The 25907-nt window shown below is 39.1% G+C and overlaps 1 protein-coding gene across 3 annotated transcripts in view; it reads right to left on the reverse strand.

The window, feature by feature from the left end:
- Positions 1-25907, reverse strand: part of epha3 (eph receptor A3) — a 272018-nt gene that overhangs the window by 29548 nt on the left and 216563 nt on the right. For all 3 annotated transcript variants that reach the window (XM_073045101.1, XM_073045102.1, XM_073045100.1), the window contains exons 8-13: positions 25723-25825; positions 24495-24562; positions 18477-18602; positions 15923-16108; positions 14385-14446; positions 14076-14285 (exon numbers count right to left, since the gene is read on the reverse strand). In XM_073045101.1, coding sequence (XP_072901202.1) covers positions 14076-14285; positions 14385-14446; positions 15923-16108; positions 18477-18602; positions 24495-24562; positions 25723-25825 — 755 coding nt within the window. The remainder of the gene's footprint in view (positions 1-14075; positions 14286-14384; positions 14447-15922; positions 16109-18476; positions 18603-24494; positions 24563-25722; positions 25826-25907) is intronic.

Below are 25907 nucleotides of genomic sequence, written 5' to 3' on the forward strand. Positions count from 1 at the left end.
AGTGTAGAGACCAGAGTAAGAGTGGTCTACTGGCCCTCCAGGTTCGAGGATTCAGCTCTGAGCTAACAACCTTGACTGGTAAAGCAAAACTGTTATGGAAACAGCAATGAAGGATCCTTGCACATCTGAACGTGACAGTATTCCTGAATCTCCACCTGCGTGTCTGACAGCAATGAAAACTGAGAGGAAGCTACTGACATGATGAAGGAAGAATGAGCCCCATCAGAGATGGAGGATCTTTATTGGGCTGTCCTAAATAGCAGCAGCATGATGAGCAGTAAGTAAGTCTTAGTCATGGTCAATACTGAAACCATTCTTCCTTGATGAAAGGTGAGATGTTGTTGTTAAAGAAACCTTCCACTGAGTTTTTTGCTTGCTACTATTTTACTTGTTTACGTTAAGGAAGCATTGCAATGATGCGGCACAAGTATCTGGAGAATGGAGTAAGAGGGTGCATTAGAACTTCTGTTTTTAAACTGGAAAATATCTTAAATATCAATTCTTTCCTGCTGGAGTTTCTAATATTTTCCATTCCGTTCAGATTTCCACCATATGAAGCTTTGTAACTTTCAACATGGCTTTAGTTATTTTCAGATCTTCAAGCCCAAGTCATGTTTTAAATGTCAACGTGTTTTAAGTCCTGCTCGATTATCTGTCCAATACTCTGCCAATTTTCTCTCCTCGTATCTTCAGACTGAGCTACAGAATTGATGTAAACAAAGGCGGAGACGCATTTGCTGCTTTAAGTGGTAATCCATTTCTTTTTTAAAAGATTCACTCTGTCCTTAAAATAGCAGGGAGAGGATTTGTGTTCAGTCTGCTCAGAATAAAATTAAACAAGTGTATCAATCTCAGGAAAATACTGAAGACCTGGTGAATCTTAAAGTGGCATACAGTGGTGCAAAATGGGCTGTATAGCCAGCTGCTTAAAGCAAGTAGTGTGGAACTGAGGGAGGAGAGAACTGTCAAAGACTGTTGTTGTAGGAAGGAATGGGTAAGTGTAATTAAATCCACTCAGTACAAATTCCACAGTCTGATTTTGTGCAGAGACTCTTCTGCAAGCTTTCAATTGCTGAAGATGAAACTACAACGTGGCACAGAAAACACAGCTGGATGTTAAACCAACTAAATTAATTTGAATATTTTACGGTTCTGAAATCTATTTACTTCCACTTCTGAAGCATCTTTATATTATTGCTCCTTAAAGGCTTTCAGCATATTTTAAACAAACCCACTATTTTACATACTAATAAGATGCAAAACAACATTCAAATCAGAATATTATGATCAGCAGTGGTTTAACCCTTTCTTGGTAAGTTCTAAGAAATAACCTATTCTGTGGGCAAGCACTTTAAAGTTAATAATTTATTTACATATTGCTAGTCTAAAACAATCTATATAGCAAAAGTGGCATTAAAATACACGGCGCAGATTTATCACTGGAATCTTAAGTCTAAGTTACAAGCATAAATGTTTAGAACAATTTCAATACAGAAACTAAACAACTGAGCATTTCCTACAATCCCTTCCCTCTATTTTTTCTCTCTTACTAGTTGCTAGATCAATTTTTCTTTCTAAATATTGAAGAATGAACCAACTATTTCACTTAAAAGAGGAGAAAATCATTCTACTAAGTCCTAGTACAGCACAGTAGCAGGCCCTTCTGGCCCAACGAGTGCAACCACCCAATAACAACCATGTAACTAATTAACCTACGAACCCATACTCTTTGGAATGTGGGAGGAAATTTAAGCAACAGAAAGAAACACACTTGGTCACAGGGAGAACGTACAAGCATCTTACAGACAGCAGCAGAATTGAAACTCGGTCGCTGGCACTGTAAAGCATCACGCTTTACACACACGCTATTGTGCTGCCACACAAGAAGCTCACAAGACAAGGTGGCTTGTAAGAGTGGGTTTTCTTCAGCAGCAAGAAATAATCTTGATTCACATTCACCTGCAATACTGATCCTTTATTATGATCAAGTAGCTACTGAGGTTCCTAATCGCAATATATTTCAAAAGCTTCAATAATGCAGTTATAGATTGTCAGAAAACATGTTTGATCAGTAAGGAAGTGAAATAATAATACTTTAGTGGTACTCGCATTAATGCAAATATCTGACAGTGTCTTCAGCCCAAAATGTTAATCTGTTTCTCTTCCCATATATGTAGATTGACCTGCCAAGTGTTTAAAATATTTTCTGGTTGACTGCAGATTCTAAGTCTCTGCAATTTGCTTTTGGTTTTCAAGTCAAATATCTCTTGGGTTGCATCTGGCATATAATGAAGATAGATGACATCACACTGAGAATTTGTAAGCAGGTCCAAAGGAAAAGATAAATGATACCAAAGAATTACTTCAGGAGATCTGGACATACAATATACAGTATATATGAGATGGAACCGCACTTGTGAACAAGATAGCCTAAAAACTTATGAAAACCCCAGTAAGCTTGAGGTAAATAAAGAGTTGGGAATAGAAGTCACAACATTTTGCTTGTTATATTGAGGATGTCAAAACAGTTTCCCCGAGCAAATGTATTAGTGCATCAATCACTGTCACTATTATTGTAAGGGGCCTCAGTCTCTCTCACTCTAAAGTTTCAAAGCGATGATTGTATATATAACAGTAAATGTGAAGCAAATCCACATACTTTAAAATACTTCGGGGCTTACAATTGCGGCTTTAACGTTTGGATAAGAGGATGGATCTATTAATAACTACATATTAATCGTATATTCTCTCACCTGCAAGACATATTATATGGAATTGCACATACAGATTATGAACAAGCATTTAAAAAAATAAGTAAATTATATTGTTTTGCGGAATTGGATAAGAGTACTTATAAACCCAACAGAACTGGCGGATGATAAATAACCTGAACACTGATTAGTTCTGCCCTACATGAGGAATGAGGAAATTAGAAAAACACCCCTGGACGTGCAGAAAGTGACACCAATAAGGGATCATGGGGTTCCCAGAATGTCCAATTAGAGGCAACATCCTCTCCATATCTACTCCTTTCACTCTTCTAAGCTCTATGAATACATTCTAGTCTGTCCACTTTTTCTCATAAGAAAACCTGCACATTCGCGCATCAGTCCAGTTAAGAGCCTCTGAACTGTTCTCATTGAATTAATGTACCTCCCTAAATAAAGACATCTGTGATGCACACAATACTCCAGATATTGTCTCAGCATTGACCTATAATCAGACTACTCCTGTATTCAATTCACCCAATTTCCCTAATATTCAGCTAGTTTTCATAATGACTTGCGGTATTTGAATACCTGCCTTTGGTATCTCAAAGCTCTGCAATCTTTCAAAATGTAGATAACATGCTTCTTTTTTCCTCACACTATAATCCATTTTGCCAGATATCTGCCAGTAATATATCTAGATCCTTTTGTAAAATCCATACAATTTTTTACAACTTTCTTTCTACCTGTCTTTGTGTTAAGATCAACCTTCATGGTACTTTCATCCTAGTAATTTACATGAAGCTGAGACCACTGATCCCTGTGCAATCCACTCATTATATCTTTCTAACTATTAAAAAGACCCATTTATGCCTATTTTCTGTTCACTAATTAACCTTCTATCAATGTTAATATTAACAATGTTAACCTGCTACATTACTTTTATTTTTCACAATAATCTTTCACGTACTAGGATGTTACCTGGGTTTCAGCACTTAAGTTACAGAGAAAGGTTGAACAAGTTAGGTCTCTATTCATTGGAGCGTAGAAGGTTGAGGGGGGATTTGATCGAGGTATTTAAAATGTTGAGAGGGATAGATAGAGTTGACGTGAATAGGCTGTTTCCATTGAGAGTAGGGGAGATTCAAACGAGAGGACATGATTTGAGAGTTAGGGGGCAAAAGTTTAAGGGAAACACGAGGGGGTATTTCTTTACTCAGAGAGTGATAGCTGTGTGGAATGAGCTTCCTGTAGAAGTAGTAGAGGCCAGTTCAGTTGTGTCATTTAAGGTAAAATTGGATAGGTATATGGACAGGAAAGGAGTGGAGGGTTATGGGCTGAGTGCGGGTAGGTGGGACTAGGTGAGATTAAGAGTTCGGCACGGACTAGGAGGGCCAGAATGGCCTGTTTCCGTGCTGTGATTGTTATATGGTTATATGGTTATATGGTACACTTTATCAAAGATTGTCTGGAAACCTGTAAAACCCCAGGTTTAACCATAGCACATGTAGCTTCTCTGAGAACTCCAGCAAGTTGGTCAAACATGACTTTCCTTCAACAAAACCATGCCATTTTTACCCATTTAACTTTTTCTCTGTTTACAGTTACAAACATCTTTAATTATAGCTTCTAACACTTTCCCAGTGACAACTGGTCAATAGGACAATAGTTTCCTGGTTTGAATAAAGGGGTGACAGTTCTGTTCTTTTCTCAGATGGAATATTGCCTGAACCGAAGGAATTTTGCAAAATTAGAACTAATGCATTGACTATCTGACAAGCCACTTTTAAGACACCAGGATAAAGATCACCAAGACCTAAAGATTTGTGAGCCCACATCTCCAGTAATTTGTTCAGTACTCTGTGCCATTTTGAAATGGCACCTGGCATATTGAGCATTTGTTAATCTTCTAACACTAATTATTGGATGGCATGTGAGGTAGTGTAAAGGATTCTGACTATCTAAGACCATTGTTGAATATATATGCAGTGAACCTGCCCATCCTTAAACAGCAATAGCCACGTCATAGGCAGTGTTGAGAAATAGAGGACCCTGCAGTTCAAGTCCATGAATCCTTGAAGGTGTCAACACAGGCAGATAACACTGTTAGGCAGGCATATGAGATATTGGCCTTCATTGATTGGAGCACTGAATACAGATCAGCGGTGGAAAAAGTGAGCAGTTTCAAGTTCCTGGGAGTCAACATCTCTGAAGATCTATCCTGGGCCCTTCATGTTGACGCAATTTCAAAGAAGGCATGGCAGCAGCTATATTTCTTCAAGGGTTTGATGAGACTTGCTGTGACAGCAAAGACTCTCGCAAATTTCTACAGATGTACTGTGGAGAGCATTCTAACTGGTTGCATCAATGTCTAGTATGGAGGGGTGACTGCACAGGATCAGAAAAAGGGGTAATTAGCCAGCTCTATCATGGGGACTAGCCTTCCCAGCATAGAGGACATCTTCAAAAGGTGATGCCTCAAGAAGGTGGCATCCAACATTATGTACCCTACTATCCACGGCATACCCTCTTCTCACTACTACCATCAAGGGAGAGGTACAAGAGCCTGCAGACACACACTCAACATCTCAGGAACAGCTTCTTCCCCTCCATCATCAGATTTCTGAATGAACAATGAACCCACGTACACATCCTCAATTTATTTTGCTCTCTTTTTTGCAGTAATTATTTAATTTACTTTTTAAAATATATTTCTTATTGTAATTTATAGGTTTTTTATGATTATGTATTGCAATATACTGCTGCCACAAGACAACAAATTTCAAATTTCACAACATATGGGTTATATTAAACCTGATTCTGAGATGTAAGGAGGGTTATGCTCTAATTTTCTAAAGTCTTGGTCAGAACTCAGCTGGAGTGCTATAACCGGTCTATAGAAGATGCTCTCTACTCAGCCTTGGAGCACCTAGATGACTGCAAGACATACTGTTGAGTGATTAGAGCACAGGATTTAACACTATTATTCCCTCTGTATCAAGCTTCTAAACCTAAAGCTCTGTGCCTCCCTCTGCAACTGGTTCCTCAAGTTCCTCACTGAGAAGTCCACAGTCAGCATGAATCAATAATAATATCTCCTCCTCGCTGACTATAAGCACAAGCATAACTCAAAGATGTGTTCTTGGCCCAGTGATCTACTCTCTCCGCACTATGTGGATAAGCACAGCTCAAACACCATCTATAATTTTGTTAATGACATAATATCTCAGGGGCCCTAGCATAGATATTTATAACATCCTTATCCATGAGTGAGGTGTCAGAGGATTGGAAGATAGTTAATGTTGTTGCATTGTTTAAGAAAGGCTCTAGGAATAAGCTGGGAAATTCTAGGCCAGTGATTTTGACATCAGTAATGGGAAAGTTGTTGGAAGGTATTCTACAGGACCAGATATATAAGTATTTGGATAGACAGGGACTGCTTAGTGTTGTTCAACATGGCTTTGTGTGCAGTAAGTCATGTCTAACCAATCTTAGAGGGCTTTTCGAGGAAGTTACCAGGAAAGTTGATGTAGGTAAGGCTGTGGGTGTTGTCTACATGGACTTTAGCAAGGTCTTTGACGAGGTCCCAAATAGAATTTTGGTCAAGAAAGTTCAGTCGCTTGGCTTTCAAGTTGATGTAGTAAATTGGATTAGACATTGGTTTTGCAGAAGAAGCGAAAGAGTGATTGTAGATGACTGCCTCTCTGACTGGATGCCTGTGAATAGTGGTGTGCCACAGGGATTGGTGCTGGGTCCGTTGTGGTTTGTCATCTATATCAATGATAATGTGGTTAACTCGATCAGCAAATTTGCAGATGACACCTAGATTGAGGGTATAGTTGACAGCGAGGAAGACTATCAAAGCTTACAGTGAGATGTGAAATAGCATCAAATATTGGGCTGAAAAATGGCAGATGGAGTTTACGACAGCCAGGTGTGATGTGTTACACTTTGGGAGACCAACCAGGGTAGATCGTACACGTTGAGCAATAGGGCACTGAGGAGTGTGATAGAATGGAGGGAGCTGAGAATAGAGATCCATAATTCCTTGACAGTGGTGTGACAGGTAAATAGGGTGGTAAAGAGAGTTTTTGACACATTGCCTTCATTGATCAATAGTGCATTCTGAATGGTTGCATCACAGCCTGGTATGGAGCATTCAAAGCAGAGGATCACAAAAGGATGCAGAGGTTTGTAGACTCAGACTGCACCATCCCAACCATCGCCAACATCTCAAGGCTAAGGACCACAGGATCCAGGACGTGCCTTCTTCTCATTACTAGTACAGAAGTTTAAAGTCACACATTCAATAATTCAGGAAGAGCTTCTTTCCCTCCACCATCAGATTTCCAAACAGCCCATGAACACCACTATGTTATTCTTTTTCTCGTTGCACTGTTTATTTATTTTGCCATTTGTAGATTTTAGGTCTTTGTACTGTGCTGCTGTTGAAAAATAACAAACTTTTCCTGTAAGGCAGTGATAATAAACCTGATTTTGATTCTGATTTTGTGTAGTTCTGGCCGCCATGCGATGGAAAGGATGCAATGGCCAGGATGTTGCCAGAGATGGAGCCACTGAGTTATGAGGAGAAAATGGGAGCTAGGTCTTAAGATGGAGTAGCGCCGGTTAAAAGGGGATATGATTGAGGTATAGAAAATTATGAGGAGCAATACATAGAATAAACTGCAGGAAACATAGGATATAGCACAAAAAATCTTTATAGCACAGTGCAGACCTTCAGCCTGTGATGTTATGCCGACATTTTAACCTACTGCATGATCAATTTACCCCTTCCCTCCTATTTGGTTGGGAGGCTAAGACTAGAGGACACAGCCTCAGAATTAAGAGGCGTCCTTTTAGAATGGAGATGAGGAGGAATTTTGAGAGCCAGATAGTTATTTAACTCAATAGCTATTTCTGAACTCAACAATTATTTCTAAACTTGACAGTCATTTCAACACATTATGTCAAAAACTTGCTAATGTTCTAATGAATCTGTGGAATTGATTGCTATAGGCAGCTGTGGAGGCCACGTCATTGGGTATATGTAAGGCAGAGGTTGACAGATTCTTCACGAGTCAGGGCATGAAGGGATATAGGGAGAGAGCAGAAGATTGGGAGTGAGAAGAAAATAGATCAGCCATGATGAAATGGCGGAGTAGACTCAAAGGGCCAAATGGCCTAATTCTGCTCCTATACTTTATGGTCTTATGTCCCATAATTCTAATTATACATTTCCTTATGTTAGAGGTAAAAAAAAATCTAGAGGACATAGGTTGTGGGTACAGGAGGAGAGATTCTGTTCTTCACCCAGTGATTGGTAATTAGCTGGAATGCACTGCCTGAGGGAAAGTTTCAAGTGGGTCACTGACAGCATATTATGAATCATTTGAATTGCTGAACCTTTGGACAAAGCGCTAAACATGGTATTGATATAGAATGAGTTGTGCTGAATGGCCTGTTTCCATGCTGTTTCTATGGCTCTAACCTTCCTCCAAAATGTCCATGCTTATTCCAAGGTCCCTTGTTGCTCCAAAGCCATCTTCTCCTCTTTCTGTCCCACTTAATCTGCTCCCAAACAGAAAACTCTACTGTGATTTTCACTTTTCTTACTCAGTGCTGCTATTAAGAAAGCCTCATAGCACCTGTGTGTATTCTCTATCATGCTCGCAGGTATTACAAATATGCTAAATGAGATTGAGAAGATCTGGCAGCTCACAAATGTTGTGAGTTATCATGAGATGTTGTGGGTTACCAGCAGCAGCAGAAAACATTACAATCATGATAATATTACTTTTAAACAGGGTTCAACTCTGTTTCAATGTTGAGTGTAGGGCATGTTGGGAACAATATCAAGCCTACTTTGAAGTGATGAGTAACCAAATTAGTAAAATTGCAATACAGACCACATAATCTTATGGCCCCACCCCCACCAGCTCACCATTCCCTCACCTGGGTTCACCTAACACCTCCAGCTTGTATCCTTTCCTTCCCCCACCTTATTATTCTGGCTTCTTAGCCCTTCCCTTCCAGTCTTGATGAAGGTTCTCAGCCCGAAACATTGACTATTTATTCCCCTCCATAAATGTTGCATGACCTGCTGAGCTTCTCCAGCATTGTGTGTGTGTGTTGCTCAAAATTTCCAGCATTTGGAGAATCTCTTGTGTTTATGACCACATGCTAAACCTGTGCCATGGGGCACCACGGTAGCGTAGCGGTTAGCACGATGGTTTGTCAGAGTTCAGAGTTCAATTCCAACGTCAGCTGTAAGGAGTCTGTACCTCCTCCCCACGGAGCATGTGCGTGTTCTCCGGGTGCTGTAGTTTCCTACCACAGTCCAAAGACGTACTGGTTAGCTGATTAATTGGTCATCGTAAATCAGGGGGTTGCTGGTGGTGGGACTTGAACTGCTGGAAGAACCTATTCCATGCTGTATCTCAATAAAAAAATAAATAAACAAAAAAAAGTGCATTGAACACAGCTAGTAGAGCAGCAACCTCAGAACTCCCGCATCTTGGGTTCAGTGCCGACTTCCAGTGTTGTCCCTGAGGTTCGCACCTTCTCCTAATTGCATGGATTTCTTATGAGTTCTCCGGTTTCCTCTCACATCCCAGAAATGTGGACTGGTAAGTCCATTAGGCACTGTAAATCGCCTGTAGCACATCGGTGGGTGTAGTTACTGGGATTAGTACAATATTAGTACAGATATTACACTTGATGGTTATTGTGGACTCAATAGACTGATAATCTGTCCATGTATGATTAGTGATTATGCTATACAATAGATAGAGCTAAGCAATATCACAGCTGAAAAATTGGATCAAAGTTTTGAAGTACTACCCATCTTCAGATCCAATAGTACAAATCACAATGACAGACGTAAATGTTGCAAGAAGTTCAATAGTAGCAGTAAAAGGAGCACTGCCTCAGGAAATCAGCATCCATCACCCAGACCATGCTCTCTTCTTGCTGCTGCCATCAGGGAGAAGGTACAGGAACCTCAGGACTCATACCACCAAGTTCAGAAACAGTTATTACCCCTCACCCACCAGGCTCTTGAAACAGAGGGGATAACTTCACTCGACTTCACTCGCCCCAAACTTGAACTGTTCCCGCAACTTATTGAGTCACTCTCAAGGTCTCTTCACCCCATGTTCTCCACGTTTATTGCTTATTTGTTTATTATTACTATTTTTTTTTCTTTTGCATTTGTGACTTTTGCACATTGGTTGTTTGTCCGTCCTACTGGTTATGGTCTTCCTTTGATTCTATTACGATTCTTAGATTTAGTGAGCATGCTTGAACTTTAATTCATTTTGCCCTTAATAAGGGAGAGGTGATGCACCATCAATAACTCACTCTGAGACGTAAAGGCGAGATATCGGCTTTTATTGACTGGAAGAAGGAACAAGCAGTGGTTGACCACCATACTACATCCTGGAGACTGAGGGAGGAGTAGTGCCTCCAATCACCTTTATACAGGGGTCAGTGGGAGGAGCCACAGGAGCAGTCAGCAGGGGGCGTGTCCGGACAGGTATATGTAGTTCACCACAAAAGGCATAGAGAAAGACAGCCTTTGGCCTACTGAATCTGCACTGACAATCAACCACCCACTTTTAACTAACCCAACATTAGTTCACTTTATTTTCTCCTCAGACTAATTACCACTAGATTCAACTTGACCTTCACCCTTGGGGCAAATTAAAGAGGGCAATTAACACCTAGCTGCATGTGTTTGGAACATTGGAGGAAAGAGGAACACCCAAAGCACACACAGTCGCTGGGAGAATGTGCAAACGACAGAGAAAGCAATGGGAGTCAGAATGTTACCCAAGTCTCTGTCTCTGTGAAGTAACAGTTCTGCTGGCTGTGTCTCTGTGCAAACCAGTTATCCAATCTCTCTTAGTATCTCTCCTTTCAGTTAGTCCTGACGAAGGGTCTTGGCCTGAAACGTCGACAGTGCTTCTCCTTATAGATGCTGCCTGGCCTGTTGTGTTCCACTAGCATTTTGTGTGTGTTGCAGTTATTCAATCTCTTTTTGAAAGTATTCAAATCCATTTTTGTTTCAGAAATGTTGACAACAAGCAAGTTTTCAGTCAGTGTAGCTTTCACCATGACCCTGTCACTGCTTCCTTTGAATATTTTTTCAATATTTTATTTATTATAAACTGAGTTGTTTTCCTCTTTTATCTGGTTCCTACCTGCAGTACTGAGGCAAAAAAAAATCTTAGGCTTCCTTTCCAATAAATCTGTTACAAAAATACTTTTTTCAACTAATCAACAGCTCAGATATTAGAAGAATGATCTGAATATGTTAATATTGATCACTGTAATTAAAATGTCAAAATCCATCAAAATCAAGAAAGAGATGTTAACAACTGAGAAAGATCATTGCAAATGAAGAGCATGATTACACCCGAGCAATGTAAATTTGGCAGTGCTAAGTGTTGAGCTGATTTAGGTCAGAAAAATTGCTTTAGAATGACATCGGTATACTAACTCTGGAGAAGGAGGATATTAAGGAAAGATAACAAGAAGCCAACACGATGGAAATAAATCAAAGTGTTAATTATAGCTATCACCTTCATCAGCATAAACTACACTGCAGCTGTCAGTTTATAGCTATTTAGAATTCTTTTCTTTGTTTCATCTTAAATTGTGGGTATGAATAGTTTAAATTATTTGCCCAATTCAAGTAATAAAATTATTGGTTTTAAAAACAGTTTACCATCTTCAGTGAATAATAGACAGCCAAGAATTACAGCATTTGTTACTGTGATTGCAGAACTCCTCATTGGCACAGCCCAAACATGCACCTGGAGAGAACTGTAACAAAGCCGGATGCCTCAGAAATGTGACATTGACTGCTAAGAGCCTTTTGAGGCGTTGTTAGTGTGATACAATTGACTTCCTGCAATGGCTTTAGTCCAAATGAGAGCAGAATGATTGAATAATTAGTTTATGTTTAAAGTCTAGGTTAAAACAATGTGTGCCATTCTCACGTAACTAGAACCTTTAGCATTTTTGATTACCTTTTACAGAAATATTAATCAACTTTATCAGAAAATTGCGAATATGACCCAGGGAGATTTGGATTTTGGCCCACAAGTGCATTTTCTGTAACTTTGATGCTGAATACTCTGGTTGTATTTGGTCCTTTTCCACATGTCATGCAAACATTTACGTTGTAGTATCTATTTGTCCTTTGCTGCCTCTTGTTTCTGTGATATTAATCCAGCTTTTGCTTCATCAATCTCACCTTTCAGGAAGTACCAGAAGGCTTCTTTCGAATCAGACATCCACTGTGCAGTTATACAGTACGTTTTGTTACAGCAATATTGCAGTCACTTTATCATATTCACAAGCTTGCATGTAGTTTACGTCAGGCAGCTGAGCTTTTTGGTTTAGGAGAGTTTCAGTCAGATTCTTGTATTTTGAGTCAGGAATAGCTCTACACTATCGATCCTAAACTGAGACCTGAATGGTTGCGTCCGAAGACAAAAAGTGTAAAACTGGTTGAGATGAAAGGCCCAGTAAATACCACTGCGATACACAAAATCAATTTATAAATCTTGCATTCTGAATTTTATTCACCAAAACTTACAGGCCACAGGATATCTACACTGAATTCTCAAGCTGATGGTAGCCCATCGCTTGTAAAATGTGTGATAAATTCTATTCAGTATCATATCCAAAAGAATTTGTGAAGACAATTAGAACGATTACATCATCTTAGAAATTTTCCTACTTGATATAAATTCCTGAGAGGACATTTCCATCTGTGTATCAGGATCTTGGGAAAAAATCTTCAAAATTTTCCTACATCTGAGTTACAAAAGAATCTTTCCAAATGATGCCTATTTGTACATCAGGACTGCAATTGGTAATAAACACAGAGCATTTCAAACTCCTGATTTGTGAGGCCCATAGCCCTTCTACAGTCCTTCTCATTCTACCATCTGGGAATTGTAATGATAGAACTATGAGAAGAGGTTGGCAAACATTGGTGGCCAAATTTATATTACTTGCTATTTTATATTACCACTTTATTTTCAGTAGCCAATGTTTCCACTCAAAATGGTGGACATGATACCATATGAGCACACTGTTTACTGCTGAGCTAATAATTTTCTAAACTGGGATTGCAAGAATTCCAGTGTAAAACTATCACAACTTTTTGTAGATTTACTGAATATTTCTGAACTAATATTGTTAAATACAAATTATTTTGGTAAAAGGCTACTATCAGGTGCATATGTGTCATATGTGACACAACTCGCAGTAACTTGTGTTCTGATGAAGAATCTACTTTAGTTTTGCCCAGATAATTGTCTCAAGATTGTCAGAACTAAGTGAAGTTAATGAAGCTCAAATGTTTGTCTCCAGATGTTTGAGCCTTCCCATAGCTAACAAAAGAAGCTAATTGGTGGTATAGTTTTATTTTTTTGTGCAAACTGTGTGTGGGCTTGGGGAAGTCTCAACAGAAAATGTTATTGTTAAATTTTAGTAAAAGCAGAGGATGTAATTAATGGATTAATTCCTGAGTGGATTGAAGTTATTCGTGAAGGGATTACTTGAACTGAAAGTAGTAATTCATGCTGGCCTAGGCACTCAAAGTAATACAGTAAATATTATTATATTATAAAATGTCACTTCTGTGATTTTAAGGAATAGTCCACATGCTTTGAAACCTACTGCTCTGTGATTTTCTGCATTATAACAACACCAGCACTTTAAGGGAACTTCAGTTGCTAAAAATCACTTTCAAAGGTGCTACCTAAATGCAAGTTGTTCTTCTGTGATCTTTCTCCTTAAGATAATTTCTTCTTTTTTGAGGCACTGTAAGTGTTGTTACTTCGAGATACTTGTACTATTTTTGAATAATAATAATAATAAAAAGATTTGAAAAGAAAGATCTTTCTCCTTAAGGCACCTCCTCGGTAGGAGGTGGATGATGAAGTGGGAAGGAGGAATATGCTGGGGATACATTGTGTTGGAGAAGCAACAGAGAAAAAAGGAAAAGGGGTCCTGGGACATTGCAATACCAATCCTGTAATAAGAAATAAATATGGTATACAGAGATGCTGAAGCTGGATGTGAAGGAGCAGTTGCGAAATAAAATCAGATTGTCTTTTTATACTTGGCCTTCAGTAACATTTGTGCATTTTGACCTTGTGATTAATCTACCTATTTAATGAGACATCTGCACAAGTCAAAATACAACAAAATAGATTTAGACAACTTTAATAAACTGTCATCTTCTATGTGGTGCATGTCTTGATTTTAATTAAGTTATGAAACACATTACTGATGCACAGGAGATAGAATTGGCAGCACAGCCTGGGAAGGGTGGTGAGTTCTTACCCGTGTTGTGTATGCTGCTTCGGGATCGTCTTCAAGGACCCTGGAGAGCCCAAAGTCAGACACCTTACACACCAAATTGCTGTTGACGAGAATATTGCGAGCAGCCAGGTCTCGGTGCACGTAGCCCATGTCGGACAGGTACTTCATGCCTGAAGCTATCCCCCGAAGCATGCCGACAAGTTGGATGACTGTGAACTGGGCATCATGTCTCTTAAAGAGAACAGATGAGATTTTTTGTATTCAGTCTAAGTCAAACAAATAATGTGACTACTTGAACTGTTGTACCTAATAAATAATTAGTTGGCTTACCCTGAGAAAACTGTCCAAGGAACCGTTTTCCATATATTCCGTAACAATCATGACAGGCTTACCTAAAGAAAGGTCACAATTACAAGTTTAACATAACATTATAGAAATTAAAAATCATTATTTTTTAAAGCTCAATTTTCCTGGTAGAGTTGCTGTTCCTGAGGTTCTAATAAGAATATTAAATAATCAATCAGTATGTATTTTTATTTATGTCTTGTCCTTTTTCCTGCATTTTCTGTCTTTCAAAGTCTAAGTAAATTTATTATCAACATCTGTACGTGTTACTATATACTGCCTTGTGATTCATTTCTTGCAGTCATTACAAGAAAAAAAGGAAGCCAGCAGTATTTTATGAAAACTATACACAAAGTCTGAAAAACAGCCAATGTGCAAAAGAAGATAAACTGTGCAAATTAAAATAATACTGAGAACATGGGTTATAAAGAGTCCTTAAAACTGAGTCCACAGGTCATAGAGTCAATTCAGAGTAGTGGTGATTGAAGTTATTCATGCCGGTTTAGTAGCCTAATTGTTGGAAGCTACTAATAATTCCTGAACCTCTTGATGTGGGGCGTAAGGCTTCTGTATATCTCACCCAATGGTAGCAGCAAGAAGAGGGCATGGTCAAGTGATCAGCTGAAAAAATGCACTGCTAGATCATCTCCATCTGTAGTCAGTCATTAATATCTACAGTCCCCTCACGCAATAATAAGGAAAAGGCTAATAATGAAGGATGAACAGATATCAACACTCTTAACAGTACACACAATACAAAACTCCCGACACTTTCAGCAGTGTTGAAATAATTGGGTGAGCAATTACAAGAAAATTGCTAGTAAGAAATATTCATACTCAAGATTGCCCACCTCTCTGTCTGCCATCCATTAATGTATTTGTATGGGAAAACATGGAAATCTCCATTAAAAAGCTTGTAGTTCTGCCAACCAAAAATCTTTTCCTTTATTGGCATTGAAGATGACTCAAAATACCTTCTCAATCTTCAAATATTTTGAGATATGCAAGTTTAGTTTTCCCAGATACATTTTGATACTTTATATAAGTGGGCTAATGCACATTTTAAAGTCTTGCTGTATTAATGCTTGCATCTGCTGAAAAGACCATTTTTTGAATTGAATTTAATGTTCTGCATTGGTTGTCATCCATTGACATATTCTTGTACTTGCAATCATTTGGATATTTAAGAGCTAAGAACAGATGCAAATCAAACTCCTATGATGTTTAAATGTAGAATCCAGCTGTTGTGGTAACATTTGCCATAAAAATCAATTAGAAAGCAGTTTCTAAACTCTGAAAAGAACTTCTCTTTGTTTGAAACCAAATTACCCTACCAGTTGTAAAAGTATGTTAGTTAGTGACATAGACAATATTAAGAATATAAAGCCCTCTAAATACTGTGCATTGCAGTAAGTTTACATTAAAATTTCTAAAGTCCTCTGTATTTCTTAGTCAAACATAAGGATGATTATTTGCCCCCTTTTCTTTCCAAAACACTGCTTGTATTAAGGCAGTTCTCTTACTTTTTGTGACTACACCTTCCAGATGAATGATGTTTGGATGGTCAAACTGACCCATGATGCTTGCTTCACCCAAGAAATCCCGTCGCTGTTTCTCTGTATAACCAACTTTAAGGGTTTTGATGGCTACTGAAATCTCCTTCTTGGAGGGTAGCTTCAGACGGCCACTGCACACTTCTCCAAATTCTCCTATGATGCAAAAAGACAAAGTCTCTGTCAAATTTCCAACCGTGAGTAGAATCAGAATTCAGAATCAGATTTATTATCATTGACATATGTCATGAAAATTGCTGTTTTAAGGCAGCAGTAAATTTCAATACATAAAGTATACTATAAATTACAATAAGGTTACAATAAAAAATTAAATAAGCAGTGCAAAATGAGAGCAAGAATAATAAGGAAGTGTTCATGGATTCATTGCCCATCCAGAAATCTAATGGTGGAGGGGAAGAAGCTGTACCTAAAATGTTGAGTGTGTGTCTTCAGTCTCCTATGCCTCTTCTCTGATGGTAGTAATAAGAAGAGGGCATGTCCTGGATAGAGAGGGATGCCACCTTTTTGAGGCATCATCTTCTGAAAATGTCCTCAATGGTGGAGGCCCATGTTGGAGCTGGCTAAGTATACAGCCCTCTATATCCCAACCTTCTTGCATTACACATAGTATTAAGCAGGACAGATATTCATCATCTGCCTCTGATTTGAAAATATATTGATCAATTTTTAAAACTTAAATAGGACCAATCATCTATTTTTAGGTTCTTACTGGTGCTCCAGCAAAGTAAACAAGATGCAATGAGTTATTGAGTGTCTAACAATAAATGAGAAACTGAGTTCTAGTAGAGAAGTTAATAAAAATGTGGCTAAGACCTTCCTATATGTGAAGGGTACCAGTTGTGGGGCTATCTTCCTCTCTTTGGAACAGGGCTATTCCATAACAACAGCTACAGTCCCTGTGTGGTGACTGCTGAATGGGAGAAGAGTCTAAAATTCAGTCCTAAAAGGCCAAAGTGAAATGGAGTTGTGCAGTTAGAAACTAGCTTAAAGCAATTTTATGCACATTTCTGGGTAACTTGGCACCCTTTGTAAATTCAACTACTGAATTTTTCAACAGGAGTTTTATTTAATCTGAGGTAATTTCTGTGAGCTACTCTTGCAGCTCCCTAAAACTCTGGTTAACCACACTTGGAATATGTTCTGGTCTGTTCATTATAGGAATATTCTGGAAGCTTTAGAGTGGTTGGAGAGAAGATTTACCAAGATGCTGCCTGGATTAGAGAACTTGTTTTATGAAGAAAGATTGAATGACCTAGAGCTTTTCTCTTTGGAGCAATGGAAGCAGAAAAGCAACTTGACAGAGCTGTATAAAAACCAGAGGCGTAGATAGAGAACACTTTTTCCAAAGTCAGCAATGCCCAATACTTGAGGACATCAGTTTAAGATGAGTAGAGAAATGTTCAGGGGAGATGACAGGGGTAGTTTTTTTTTAAACAGTATGTGATGTGCGTGGAATGCTTTGCAGCAGGTGGCGATAGTGGCTGCCATAACAGGGGTATTTAAGGGACCCTTAGACAGGTGCATGATGTAAGAAAAATGGAGGGTTATGGGCTATGTAGGAGGGAAGAGTTAGACTGATCATGGAGGAGGTTTATATAGGTTGTCACAACATCATGGGCTGAAGGGTCTGTACTGCTTGATATTCTGTATTCTGTGTCCTAATAAATGATGGTTCTGATTGATTCAGGGAACAATGAGGTTTTACTAACTGGTTCCATTGAAGCCGTGACTTAAAGGGACAACATGCAAAATGTCTTCAATGACATCTGTGACTTCTACATTCTTAAGTGTGTATGCTATTGACTTTGTCTGTGAAGTTCAAGATCATGGGTGCTGTTGTTTGCCCAGCCTCGAGATCATGCTGCCCCTAAGCTCTGCCACATCTCACAGTTTGCTGCTCACTGTTGCATTTAGGAACCCATCTAAACTTAATCAAGGACAAAAGTCTCATTCTGCTCCATACTTCCATCTTGGTCCCGTCCATTTATCTGGCAGCAACACGCCCTCCAACTGGAAGAGAATTGTTTACATTTTCTGTGGAGATTAGACTTGCTAAATGCTCTCAGCTCCAAGAACATGTAACTCACTAATAGAGAGAGCACTGTGTTAAAACTAACAAATTCACTGTGATGTTACACTGGGAAACCCAGCATCACTGTTCTGTGAAGATTGCAACAAAGGTGTCAGTCTGTATGCCACTTTCACAAATAGCATTATGATGACTCATATCAGTAATTTTTATCATAATACAAGGTAGCAAAGTGATTTCCAGCTGCTTCTTCTCATCTTTTCCAAGTTATGTACAGATTGACAGTTCTGCTGGCAGCTGAAAGTTTCTTAAAGATGCATCAGGATGATGCAAATATGATGACCTCACATTATTAATGGAGTCTCTCACTTTTGTGTCATATTCAATGCAGAATCAGGATGGCACTGAAATAATGTCAATTGTCCCATATCATCAATCTGCAGCCTTCAAACAATTATACACAGATTTCAATACCTGCACCAACAACTTTGTCAATGGATATGGAGGAAGAATCTAGCTCCTTGGCAAACTCATGGACAGCTTGGCTGGGGTCCTCATATGTGTGTGGGTCGACATATGTTCGTAGACCTGGAAGTTTAACTGTCAAACAGAAAAGTTGAGAAACATCACACATATCTAGAGCATTCACAATATTCGCAACAAAAGGCTTATGCAGGCAATCACTATGGAAGGAAGAGATCCTAGAATTGATGAGAACTATTCAATCTCACTGAAGCATTTCAGATTCAGTGGAGTTATTGAAAGTTAAAATAATGTATTGGAGTTCAGATTTTATTTACCCTTTACAATTTCATCACTTTAACACTTTTCAACAAGGAAAATAAATTCCTTTGCTTTCTTGTCACACTTTCTGGACATCACTTTCTGTTCCATCCATCTAATGTATGTAAGAACAGGAATGGATGACTCACTCATGTTTTCTACTTTTTACAAAAGTGGCTTATTAAAGTCTATAGTCATCTCAGGTACTGATGTGTTGAAATAAAGGCAGCATGATTAGCTTAGGTTGGTGGTGAATATTGGTAGCTCAGCTTCTGGAATTTAATGTTGTGCTTGCTGAGCTTGGCAATTACCTTGCCGATGCTTCATCAGTAGTCTAAGTGACAGGAGTGCTTGCTTTTATACAGGCACCCATTTGCTTGCCTGGGTCCTGATTGGCTACCCCTTCAGTTGACCTTTGAATTCTATTGGCTTGCATTTCTTTGGCTGTACAGAGACATGATCAACTGTTACTGATCTCGGTCCATGAAGACCGAAAAGGATACCACCTTAACTGGAACACCGTGGAGATTCTGGCGCAGGCAAACACAAAGCAGGCACGAGGATTTTTATAAACGTGGTTCCCTTCTGATAACTTCATAAGCAAACATATCGAACTAGATGGCATCTATGAACCCCTAAGAGCCAAAGAGACATGAGCCAATAGAATTCAAAGGCCGTGAATGGGTAGCCAAACAGAACCGAGAAAAGCAAACAAGCTCCTCCATAAGTGCAAGCACTCCCAGAGAGAAACACTGGCAACTGTGTTCTGAAGATGTCACCCTTGACTGGTGATGAAACATCTGAAAGCTAATTGCCAAGCTCGGTGAATACAGCAACACCAAGTGTGATTAGTTAGATCAAGCCTATATGGGCTCAGTTTAAAGACTTACACAGAAGATATCTAAGTGAATGATGTTAACGTTCAACTGGTAGGACTTCAACTTTGCACAAATTTTTTTCCATTATAAAAGAGCGAAACTGATTCTTCTGCAAACATGAGAAATTCTGCAGAGGCTGGAGATCCAAAGCAACACACACAAAACGCTAGAGAAACTCAGCATGTCAGGCAGCGTCTATGGAACTGAATAAACAGTCAATGTTTTGGACCAAGGACCTTCTTTAGGATTGGGAAGGAAGGGGGAGGACAGCAAAGTAAAAAGTTGCGGAGAGAGGAAGAAGGTAAGTTAGAAGGTGATAGGAGAAGTCAGGTGAGTAGGGAAGTCCATGGGCTGGAGAAGAAGGAATCTCATAAGAGAGAAGAAAGGGTGGGAGGAAGCCCAGGGGAAGATGACAGGTGGGTGAGAAGAGTTAACAGGCCAGAGTGGGGAATAGAAGAAGAGGAAAGAGGGAGGGAACTTTTGTTTTACTGGAAGGAGAAAACGATATTCATGCCATCAGGTTGGAGGCTACCTAGATGGAATGTAAGGTGATGCTCCTACCCTCTGAGTGTGGCCTCATCATGGCACAAGAGAAGGCCATGGACCGACATATCGGAATGGAAGTGGGAATTGGAATTAAAATGTTTGGCCACCAGAAATTTCTGGTTTTGATGGATGGAGCAGAGGTGCTCGACAAAACGATCCTCCAGTTTACAATGGGTCTCACCAGTGTAGAGAAAGCTGCATCAGGAGCACTGGACACAACAGAAGACCCCAACAGATTTGCAGGTGAAGTGCTGACTCACCCGTAAGGACTGTTTGGGGCCCTGAATGGAGATGAGGGAGGAGGTGAATGGGCAGGAATAGCACTTAGGCCACTTGCAGATGTAAGTGCTGGGAGGGAGATTAGTTAGGTGGGATCAATGGACAAGGGAATCATGAGGAAGTGATTCCTGTGGAATGCCAGTGGGGTGGGAGGTAAGGATCTGTTTGGTGGTAAGACCCCTTTGGAGCTGGTGGAAGTTTTGTATTTGCTCTGAAGTGTTCTCTTTTCTGAATTATGTGTTTTTCAAATCTTGATCATTATTGACAATTTGCCTGTTAGTAAGGACATCATGATTCTACAGATCTGATGAAACAGCAGAATCTTTTGCTTCTGCTAGAATTCAAGGGGAGATATGAGTGTCATTGGTTTCTCCTTAGGAAATATTGGCATCTATTGGGATCAATTCTTGATGTTCTTGGTTCTACTTTAACTAGACAATCAGTGTGTGCTTTTTCAAATAATACTTGCATTGGAGGTCACCACAAACTGGAAGTATTGTGACTGCTATCTATACTTAGCTTAGAGATCAGGATAATATTAATCAGTGAAAGGCTGGGAAAGAACATGGGTGATTTAGCTTTGAGCATGGTATCTGAAGACTTTTCTTGCTTATTTATTTTTTGTGATATGGAGATCACTAGCAAGGCAAGATTTAATGTCCATCACAAAATTCCCTTGAGAAAGGTCCTGGGGAACCAGATTTCTGAATTATTGAGTCCTTTGGATGACACAGAACTTTTGTATAGCAAGTTCCAGGAATTAACCCCCAACTATAGTTCAATAGTTCAAAGTAAATTTATTATCGAAGTACATATATGTCAGCATATACAACCCTGAAGTGCATTTTCCTGTGGATATGCTCAATAAATCCTATAACAGTAAAAGAATCAATGAAAGGCCGCACCAGAATGGTGGAAAACCAGTGTGCAAAAGACAACAAGCAGTGCAAATACAAAAAGAAAGAAAATAATAATACATAAGCACTTGAGAACATGAGATGAAGACACCTTGAAAGTGAGTCCATAGGTTGTAGAAACAGTTTAGTGATGGGTCAAGTGAAGTTGAGAGAAGTTTTCCCTTCAGGTTTAGGAGCTTGATATTTGAGCGGTACCCCTTAATGGTAAATCAGGTAGTTATTTTAAGCTGCAGTACAGGATGTGAGTTATATGTTAAAAGGTGTTCAAGGCAAGGACTGATATTCAGGAAATTCATTTTGTCATGACGGCGTGGCCTATATAAGGTAGGCAGGGAAATGATGTGATGGCTGGGATCATTTAAGGAGCAACTGGAAGCTATTATTTTTATAACATGATTGTGCGTATAAATGAACTGAAACAGGTTCAATAGATATCCTCACGCATAATTATTACATGATTGATTCACAACATTCTGAAAGCTTTGGCTGCTGATATTAAAATCCTGGAGAGATTCTGAATGGAACTTGTCTTATCAAGGCCATGCTGGCAATCAACAACTCTAAATTAATCCAGTTTTAGTCCATTGGTATTCTCCTGTTCCCACCAGCCACACCCCCCAACCCATCCCAACCCCAGCCCCCAACTTCTACTACTCATCGTCATGTTATTTATTTAAATAATAAATTCTTTGAGCCATGTCACCCCAGCAACCCCTCATTCCTGATTAACCCTAACCTAATCACGGGGCAATTTGCAGTGGCCAATTAACCTACTACCTGGTACATCTTTGGACTGTGGGAGGAAATCGGAGCATCTGGTGGAAAACCTACACATTCCACGGGGAGGATGTATAGAGACTCCTTATCAGATGGCTCTGGAATTGAACTTCAAACTCCGGAACACCTTGACCTGTAATGGCATTGTGGTACAAGTGACAATTTTCAGTGGCCAATTGACCTACAGGTAAGCAAGTCTTTACATGTGGACGGAAACTGGAGCCACTCAGGGGGTACACCCACCACCAGGGTGAGAACGTGCAGATTCCACACAGACATTAAACTAAACTAATCCGGTTTGGTTATACCGTCCCCATCTTGCTCCTCTCTCTGCATATTCATCTGTCTATCCAGGATCGAGGAGCTTCTAGAGCAGAACCAGGGGTCAGGATCCAAAACACATCACTGAAGCTGTGGAGCAGTAGCTCTACCAGTTAAAGCACAGCTGTTCTTCCAATGGATCTATTCATAATTACTAGATCTATCTGGTTAAATGTGTTCCAGCCTTGAACTTCTACAAACACTCCCATTTGTTAGAAGTACTATATTTTAATTCTATATATATTTTATTTTTATTTTCTATATATAATTTTAATTTTCTACAGTAATATTGTCTTCCTACCATGTACAAAATTAAGTGCTTCTCTGAAAAAAAACTGACAGCTGACCGAAGATTAATTGACAACCTCTAGTGGCCTGAAATAATTTAGATGCATAAAAGTTCAATGCTGATGTAGCCCTCCACAGATTTTGCCCTGAGGTTGCTCTTGATGATACAAAACAGTTCTGATAGTCTCTTTTTCAAAGTGCATACAGCAAAGGCAAGAGGACACTAGAGCTATTCTTAAGATTTGTGTCCCTATTTTAGCTCCAATGATCCAACTTTAAAGAGGTGGTTCTGAGTCAGTTGCTCATTAAATCTCCCAGTTGTACTAATTGTATGGGTTATTGATTTCAACAGGAAGAAAAATTGGAGGGTTTGTGAAATGACATATGAGCCCACTCTGTCCCATTTTTTCTGAATGTGTTAAGTTAACCCCCTTGGTCAAGACCAAGCTTACTGTAATACAACCAAACCTCCCACTGCTTGAATTTCTTTCTCTCTTTCAAATCCTCAGATGAGTTTCCAAGCTGAAAGTGGGCAATTGTCATCTATGACAGAACTGAGTAAAGGTCAGCTTAAAAGCATTTCTTGTTTTGTCTGGAAATATAGCAGAAGTGAGTAGAAGCAAAAAAAAGTTTGTAGTGCGAAGTATAGAGTCCTGAAAAAATCCACACTCAGGTGGGTTGTCTGGGTGAGCTCTGTGAATACAACAATAATTTTAGCAAACTAACAGAATATTATTGTTTATTGTGAAAGAACTGAATAGAAAAGTTGAGAGCCTATGCTTCAGTTTTGGTGAGACCATACCTACATCAATCCGTATAGTATTGGTCTGTTTATTTAAGAAAGCATCAGAGAAACTCCACAAAGTAATGGGTGTCATGGGTAGTCCAACTTATAAAGGAAATTTGGACAAGCCAGATTTATATTGCTGGAACTTAGAAAGTAAGGGACACTAAAGCACAATTTATACAATCCTAATGAGTCTTGACTGTGTGGATGTGGACAAAATGCTTTCTCCTGTGGAAGAATTGGAACTAGGGGCTACAGCCTAAAATAAGTGGGTCACCCATTTAAGACAGGGATGAAGCAATTTTATTTCCCTCAGAAGGCTGATTTTTTTCCCTCTCTCTTTCTCAAAGAAGAGTGAAAGCAGTGTCTTTTGAATATTTTTAAGGCCTATAAATATATTTGATAAGCAAGGGTGAAAGGTTGCTGTGCTTAATGTGATTACAATTAGATTACCCACGATTTCATATGATTGGAGCAGGACTAAGAGGCTGAATGGGCCAGTCCCTGTTCCTAGCTCATGTTCTGATGGAGATATCATCACTTCCCAGCTTATGACACTGAAAATCAATGAAGCAATAAACAAATATTCTGAAAGTAACTAATGTAGGAGATGAAAGCATCAGGCTCATGATAAAAGGAGTAAGTGCATAGTATGACATCCATTTAACATGAAAGAAAGAGCTTTCATTTATATAACTCCTTTCACATTAGCAAGATGTCTCTAAACATTGCACGGTCAATGAACTGTTTTCAGATGTGTTGTCACAGTTTCAATATAAAACAAACAAGTGCAGCACCAATTTGTACGCTGCGAGCTTCTGCAGAGTGGCCTGATAAATGAGATGCTGCTGACCTGCAGAGCATTTCCAACATTTTCTCTAGTTAATTGCAAAGCGCTTACAGGTTCAATACTCACTGTGTCCATTTGGGTAATATATTCTTTTGTCGTCAGAAATATGCTTTGATTTGTTGTACCCACAAAATCTGCACATAAATTAAACAAAATCTTAATAACCTAGCATACAAAACTTCACTGCCCTGAAAAAATTGTGAACATTTTGTTAACAAGTAGAGAAATTAAAAAAAACAGTGCACATTTGAATTTGTCAGTGTAATACTTTCTCAATGATTCTTTCAATTCCCTTTATGGTTTATCTTATTACATCTGGTGAAAATTATAAGAGCAAGCTGGGATTGATTGTTGGTCAAAGGCAGCATGTTTTGATTTCATTAGTGAGCTAGGACAAGGTAGAGAAGTAATTCTACACTAGCTTGCTGTATTACTTACTTGTCACTGGTTTTATTTAATGTTCTTCATCCCTCTGGCTACTGTAGTCTATGCTTACTTACTTATTTAATCTATTTGAATGATTGTACTGAAAATCAACAAGGTTAATCTCCTGCTGGAAGTGCTAGTGTCCTGACCCCATCAAGGTGTGCAGAATCAGGGAGATACAACTGTCCACAGTAATGGATGCCCACCTTTAAAAGCACTCACAATCTCACAGCCCTTCGACTGAACAGCCACCACATATGGATGAAGTTGGTTGAGGTAGGGACTGGTAAATAATAATTAAAAAGAAGTAGGTAGCTGGTTTCTTAAAGGCCATAAAGAGTCACAGTACAAGTCCTAAATAATCCAATTGTGACTCTTCCAATGACTGGTACATCTCTTTTCACAGCACACCAGACTCGGGTCTTGGGGTATCAGATCCTAGGAAACTCTAGATCCAAGAGTCCCTTTCTCCAGGCCAATAAACCTTTGAGAGTGGTGAATCTGTGGAATTCTTTGCCACAGACAGTTATGGAGGCCAAGTCTTTATGTACATTTAAGGCAGAGGTTGATAGATTCTTGATTGGTCAGGATATGAAGGGATACGGGGAGAAGGCAAGAGATTGGGGCTGAGAGGAAAATTGGATCAGCCATAATGAAATGGTGCAGCGGACTCGATGGGGCAAATGGTCTAATTCTGCTCCTATACCTAATGGTCTAATAAACATCTACTTAAATATTCTGTTGTTATTCTAAAAAGAATTGTGTTCCTTTAATCACAAAGGAAATTCTCTAAGATGAGGAGTATTACTTATTACCAATATGGTAAAAAGTTATATGATGGTTTTAATGTAGAATATATAGAACTGACCTCCCAATTATGATGTACATCACCACTGTGAGGAGAACAATGGCTACAGCTGCTGATATGGCAATCATAACCACCTGACTGTTCTCACCAGCAATGGAGAATGCTGAAACAAAAAGGAATTAAAGTATTGTGTTTGAGATTGAATTTAAGCAGATCATAAACAATACAAATTTGTAGTTACTACA

This window comes from Hemitrygon akajei, chromosome 5 (assembly GCF_048418815.1).
Source record: "Hemitrygon akajei chromosome 5, sHemAka1.3, whole genome shotgun sequence".
NCBI lineage: Eukaryota > Metazoa > Chordata > Chondrichthyes > Myliobatiformes > Dasyatidae > Hemitrygon > Hemitrygon akajei.